Raw genomic sequence first — 6,908 nt, forward strand, 5'->3', positions numbered from 1 at the left:
AACGCAAGCAACGAGATCCACCTCCACTTCGATCGTCTCCGACAATGAGCAAGGAAAACACATCAGGTAATTATGCTCCTCATTTCTATTTTCTACCTAGCGTGCGTTCTCAACTGTTTGCTTGGTGGCTGCATCAAGAATCCAATCCAATAGACTGATATATACCTACCTGGATCTGGATGTAAATATCAGATCCAATAGACTGATAGCTAGATGTACCTCATGGCTACAGTTTGGTGCTGAATCAATAAGAAATAATCAATTCGCACGGTCATACTATTGTAGATCTGTACTGCATCTTCTATTCTTCCTAAAAAATGTAATGCATTTTCACCCGCAAAAAATAATAATCGTAATGTATTTCCACTAACGGTTATTTTTTCAAATATATATGGATGTTAGTTGTTAAATCTCAATTGTCAAGTATATATATATGTTATACACATGACAGATTGCATCGTCATTTTTTTCTCATTTTGTTCCCTTGATTTATGCTGAAAAGCTCAATATGGATGCTATAGCGTTTCATAATTGTTGGACGAGCTGTCATTAAGTGGTATAGCCTGCTATATAAAACTTTGGCAAGTATCCAAGAATAGAACTGAATGGCAACGTCTAACGAGACGGTTATGTCGCTCGTGCGGACAACGGTGCAAGAGTTAGCGGCAACCGTCGAGGAGCCGCCGCGAGAGTACGTGGTTGATGAGATGTTGGACGCTGCTGATGAGATGCCAGAGCTGATCCCTCTGATCGATCTTAGCCGGCTGACGGCCGTCGACGAAGCCGACAAGCTCCGGGCAGCTCTACAGACCTGGGGCCTCTTCCTGGTAAGTGTGTGCACCCGTACATTCTAGCTAAAATTATTCTACTTTTGCTGAGGTTTTTGTCCAGGCGACCAACCATGGAATCGAGGAGTCCCTTATGGATGCCATGATGAGTGCGTCAAGAGACTTCTTCATGCAACCGTCTGAAGAAAAGCAGAAATACAGCAACTTGATAGACGGCAAGCACTTCGAGATGGAAGGCTATGGAAATGACAAAGTTGTGACTCAGGATCAGGGCCTGAGTTGGAACGACCGCTTGCATTTGAGAGTGGAGCCAGAAGATGAGAGGAATTTCGCCAAGTGGCCCACTCACCCGGAATCTTTTAGGTTAATCACCCGCTCCTTAATTTACCCTTCGTCCCGAAATGTAAGGTGTATTCATTCTAGAGTCACTCTTTCATCATGCATACAGGGATCTGCTACATGAGTACGCATCAAAAACCAAGAGAACAAGAGACCTTATCTTGCGATCAATAGCCAAGCTCCTGGACCTTGATGAGGAATACTTCGTCAACCAAATATCAAACAAGGCTTTCGGGTTTGCTAGATTCAACTACTACCCTCCATGTCCCAGGCCTGACCTAGTTTTGGGCCGGAGGTCTCACACTGATGGTGGTCTCCTTACCATCCTTTTTGTCGACCAAGACGTCGGTGGATTGCAAGTTGAGAGAGCTGGGAAATGGTATAATGTTCCAGCCAAGCCTTATACGTTGGTGATTAACGTAGCAGACTGCATGGAGGTATTAATATAAGCAACGGCTCTCTTGAATAATCTACAATCAACATCGTTGGTTATCTTGTATATGTAAATAAATATTTGACGCATGCAGATAATGACCAACGGAATCTTTAGGAGCCCAGTTCACAGGGTGGTGACGAATGCCGACAAGGAGAGGCTTTCACTGGCCAGGTTTTATGCTGTGGATGCGGAAACGGTGCTGGAGCCGGCGCCTAGTTTATTGAATGACAAGCGACCACCAAGATATGAGAAAATCAAGGCCAAGGATTTCGTTTCTTTTTCTCGACTGAAAAGTTCGTAGTTGGGCTCTTTGAACATTATTTTTCTGTACGTCCAGGGAAAAGATTCGTCGAGACCCTGAAAAATATAAGTTCAACGTTTTAATTAGTTTATTGACGTAGTTTTTGCAGTGATTGCATATATATGGATAATAAATGAAGAGATTGTTTCTCTTCTGTGAGTGGGGTTTTTATCTGTAATCTAATCGTCTTTCTTCAATGCTTAGCTAGCAACCAGTTTATTTTCTGAACAAATTGCACAGGAAATTTATTTGTCTTGAGTTGAAAAAGAAAGTTTCGGTAAAGTATTTTATAGTATATGTCATGATTTGCGCGGGTAATACAATTGATTACCTGGATGTTGTATTTGCAAAATCTCATTTGTTTTTTGTTGTTGCGAAAAGAAAAATTACATCTTCTGTTTTCTGAGAAAAACGACTTGACTAGGAACTCCAACATACCTACTTGTTCAGCTATTTGGTGAGCTCAAGAAAATCAATCTCGGTCACTAAATTCTTTCATACAGTAACAACGACTACTTGAAAATTGAGTGATTCTGAATTTTATTGTCAGAATTTCAGTGCATGAATACTGTGAATTACATTCTGAATATGAACATCAGGACGATACGTAACTATCGATGTCTGAATATGAACATCCAAACGGTTTCATACGATACATAAATATCTCGGGAGCGATATTTTTTCAATGGCGATAAATTTTATTGGTGCGAAGGCGGGCCCCACCCCACTTAAATTAGGGGGGTGGGGGGGGGGATTGGTAGTACTATCAAATCCAGTGCATTTAGAGAAAAATAGATTAACCATAATTATGGACTAGTTTCTTTTCTTGGACTAGTTCTTGCATCTGTGTGTTTCATAGAATATAGCAAAGAACAGACGCAATCCAATAAATTTAATGGGAAAGTATATGTACATTGCAATTAGCACGGGACGTAGTGACTCTTACATAGATGCCCCATAATAATAATTTTTTATATATTTTCCCTAAGCATCACATCGAGGCCTCTACATTGGACATGCCCTTGGTATTTGAAATTAAGGCAATGCTTTTAAAACACCATCTTAACTCGATAGCAAATCTTATTAATTATCACACTGATTTCGCAAGTGACAAAGTCTAAGGCTAGTCATAGTGGAAGTAACTTAGGTAGTAACATAATACATCTCCAGAGAAATTTTCTTATGTGGCATGGAGTGAATGAGGAGAGATATGTTTGTGATAACATAATATTTTGCTGTAACATAACACACCGCGAGGTAAAATGAGTATATATATCTTAATTAACGAAGGCTTGCATGTTAGCATCCATATGTTACTACCCATTATGAAGGTAGTAACATAGACTAGTAACATGACATGTGCATGTTACTGGTTTAAGTTACTCCCCACTATGACCAGACAATATCTACATGACCACGGCCAATCAATTAATTATCAATGCCGTATGACAATTATGAAGATGGAACATTGATTATCATTTATAACTTTTTGGTAATTATCATGGGAAAGCAAAATCGCTAGGGCAAAATGCCTTTTTGGTAATTAACCGGTTGCAGCAGCAGACACTGTGCCTCGCGTGTGTGCGTGAAGTCGCACTACGTGAAGGTGATGGGTGCACCACACTCTACAAAACACTCAACAGTTTGTATCACAACAAGGTTTACTCTGACAGCTTTGGCTCTGAAGATACATAGGTCGTCAGTATTCAAAGAGAGTAAAATAAAAGCAGCTGAGAGAGCCAATACAGCGACGCACCCTCCGCTGAATTTCATATTTAAAGAGAATTTTCACAACTGGCTGTATTGCTGATGTTTGTACAATTTGGACTCTCAGCTGAATTTCATACGCACAGGGAAACAATAACAGAGGAAAAACAGAGCAACATGAACAGAGGAAACTCTTGTGCTCCAGCTCCGTCTCTTTTGATATCCAGTTATTGACAGTCTAACAGCTGCTTGGGTGCGACAACTAATGGCTGCAACAGACGCAGCTTACCGTCTACAACAAGCAGGATTTACTCGTCACAGTTTGGTTCGCTCTCTAAACATGTTGGTCCTCAACATTCAGAAAGCGTGAAATAAAAGCACTTCAGAGAGTCAACACAAAACCGCACCCATGCATGGAAAAAGAGTCGAGAAGGCAACTCGATAGGATGTAAGCAAAATGTTATACATAATGATATCTCTTACACTTGTTTTAAAATCATACTCCGACGTACTGGAGGTGGGAAGGCTATGGACCACAATGCTCCAGCCCCTGCGGATACGAGCACCCGTTGCGCCGACGCAATGGATTTGTGCCGGATAGATCTCGTCGTTGGTCGGGTGCAGTCCTCCTGGCAGCGGCGGAGGGCAATGCGGATGACCATAGCCTCCTCCATCCAACATGGGACGACACCCCAGTCGATGGATCCGGAGTGGTCGGAGTCAAATCCTCTATCCTCCATGCTGGAGAGGGCTGGAGATCGCCGGAAGGGAGCTTTGGGCGGAGGAGATTGTAGTGGCTAGTGTTTGGTCCGAGGAGCGGATGCGACGAGTATATGTGGGGTCGGGTAGGCCGGTGTAGGCCAAATCTGACGTGAAGAACGCACTAGGTCGCACCCGGGTCATCCCATATAAGTCCTAGATTTTAGTTGGATATTAGGGGTGTCGGGCGTTTGAAGCCGGTTAAAGGCGCCTGCCTGGATCGCTTTTTTTTGTACTGGGCCGTCCGACTGGACATATAAGTCGGGTTTGAGACGCCCCACTGTAGATGCTCTAAGGTGTCGGTATATGTTCTCCCGTATTCTCTCTCTAAAGCTACAACCGAGTACCCATACCAAAGGTTTTACAGTGCCCTTAATTATAATGTTAAACAAATCTCATTTTAAAATATAAATAGTTATTTTACAGTGAATTACAACGGTAAAGAAGGTGAAGAATGGATTAAAAGCAGAAATTTGAAAGACAATGAACAAATCTCAGCCGTCTGTCTTCACTTATCCTCCCTCGTTCGGACCATTTGGACCATCCACTAACTAAACTTAACTCAGCCGTGCTGTGCTTTAGTTCTTCAGATGTTCAACATCAGGAAACAAAATTAGGAAACAGTGTAGTCCTTGATAGGACCTTAACTGAGCCTTGTTAACCAGACTATTTCAGCTGTGCTTTGGACCATTCGCTGAAGCTTCAACATCAGTGTGGAATACACCACTAAAAACCAGCTGTACCATGCTCATACACTATCTTACCCTGTGATGCAATGAATTTGCAAATATTTAAAAAATGAAATAGAAAAAAAAACAGAGCAACTCCTCTGTTTTTGCTGCATGCTCTGTTTCCTCTTCATTTCTGATAGGACATGTGTTTCTAGCCTTGTTTCAAAGAAGAATAACGAACGACTCTGCAAGACATCTATGTATGCATCCCTACCTGCCATTAATATACAGTGACTGAATTCAGTAAGCAGCAGATCCATTCACTGAATTCTTTCATACAATAACAGTCATCGAGTAAATACAGTGACTCCTTCAGTCCATAAACGCTTCATCTGCTTAACTGGATAAGCAGCATTACATTTTGAATTTGTGATTCTTTCTCGTCACAATCTTAATACTATTACCTAAAAAGAAAGCAACAAGGAGCATCTGTTTAACTGAATTAGCTCTTCCCGAAAACAAGCAGCTTGGCAAGAGTTCATGTGATACAACAACTTTACTGCCTTTTTGAAACATACATGCTCTAAAACTATGCAGCTGCTTTAGATTTTGACATCTATGAAGACACCAAATATATTACACAGATCGATGCAGCTATATATGATTAATAAACTGAAGTTGAGTTACAAATTGCTATGAGGAGTCCTGGATCTTGGTAAAGAGAACTAGAGAACATGGTAAGCATAAGAGGCTATATATACCTCATTGAAGTCATAACCACATGAGGCCAGCTCGGCATACACAAGCGCATGCAACCGAAGTATTCAGCGCATGGCCTAGCCAACTGTTCTCTGTGGAATTGCTTCAACCAAATTCCAGTATGCGCCTCCTTTTGAGAAAGCCACCTCCAAGTTGGGACAACATACGATATGCAGTCTCTCAAGGGCTGGGAGCTGCTGGAGGAGTCCCTACGGCAATGTCTCTACCTCTGGACACCCATCCATTACTAGATAGTTGAGCGCAGTGACTCCATACATTCCATCTGAAAATGTTGTCAGGGCATCACACTCATACACACAGAGTTCTAGCAATTTTTTGTTGTTCCCCTGAATTGCTGGCATGGACACCAGCTTGCGAAAATACCAGATCAACAATTTTCAACAGATGCAGGCAACTTTGGTACCTCCACCATTTTTTCACATTCTTTGATTTCAAGATCCTGGAGTCGAGGAGGCATGGTATTTTCATTAGCAGATATTGTTGATGGAAGTGAACCAGTTAAGTTGGAATAACCAAGCACATCTAGAACTCGAAGACAACTCAAGCTTTTGAATTCTATCGCTGGCCATTGTACTATTCTATTGTTGCCTCTAATCTCCATTGTTTCAACAAAACCAAAATGGTTCCATATATTCCGTTGTATTTGGGATGGTTCAGATGCGAAAAGGCAATTGCAATCTACTATATCCGCATCCTTAATAAATCTGCAAGGTATTATTTCAGCTCCTCATCAAATAGCTCTATATTTTCTGCGAAGCCTTCAAGCCTCACCAAGCCTCGCCCATGGACATCTGCAGGCTGTGGCGCTGTGCAGCGTCAAGACGATGAAAGACCTGGACGCCAACAATACTGGAGTGTCTGGGCTGTTCCTGGAGTTCCCGCATCAATCCTTCTTCAGGAAAGGGGTCGTGGGGGGCCAACCATATGACGCCGGAGATGGCATGCCGCATTGACGCCATCGTCGAGGACAAGCTCCAAGGATCGGGACTCAACTTCACACGCTGACAACAAGATGCGCACGATGGATGCACGCCAGCCTCTAGCTAAGCTAGTAGTATCTATTTCTACTTCAGCAACTTTAATTATCCCTTATCCCATTCTGGTTAGTACTGTACGTTTTGCCTTTA

General features: G+C 42.1%; 1 protein-coding gene across 1 annotated transcript; it reads left to right on the forward strand.

Annotated features, from left to right (window-relative positions):
* Positions 1-542: 542 nt before the first annotated feature.
* On the forward strand, positions 543-1,906 carry LOC119290037 (protein SRG1-like). The gene is made up of 4 exons (XM_037569168.1): positions 543-827; positions 892-1,151; positions 1,237-1,564; positions 1,655-1,906. Exons 1-4 carry the CDS (start codon positions 606-608, stop codon positions 1,862-1,864), a joined length of 1,020 nt encoding a protein of 339 aa, XP_037425065.1. The 5' UTR covers positions 543-605; the 3' UTR covers positions 1,865-1,906.
* The last annotated feature ends 5,002 nt before the right edge of the window (positions 1,907-6,908 follow it).

Source organism: Triticum dicoccoides, chromosome 4A, assembly GCF_002162155.2.
Source record: "Triticum dicoccoides isolate Atlit2015 ecotype Zavitan chromosome 4A, WEW_v2.0, whole genome shotgun sequence".
NCBI classification, from domain to species: domain Eukaryota; kingdom Viridiplantae; phylum Streptophyta; class Magnoliopsida; order Poales; family Poaceae; genus Triticum; species Triticum dicoccoides.

Coding starts and splice junctions, on each gene's coding strand:
- LOC119290037 (XM_037569168.1), top strand. CDS start 606: ATGGCAACGTCTAACGAGACGGTTATGTCGCTCGTGCGGACAACGGTG. Junction 828..891: donor AGACCTGGGGCCTCTTCCTG/GTAAGTGTGTGC, acceptor GTTTTTGTCCAG/GCGACCAACCATGGAATCGA. Junction 1,152..1,236: donor ACTCACCCGGAATCTTTTAG/GTTAATCACCCG, acceptor TCATGCATACAG/GGATCTGCTACATGAGTACG.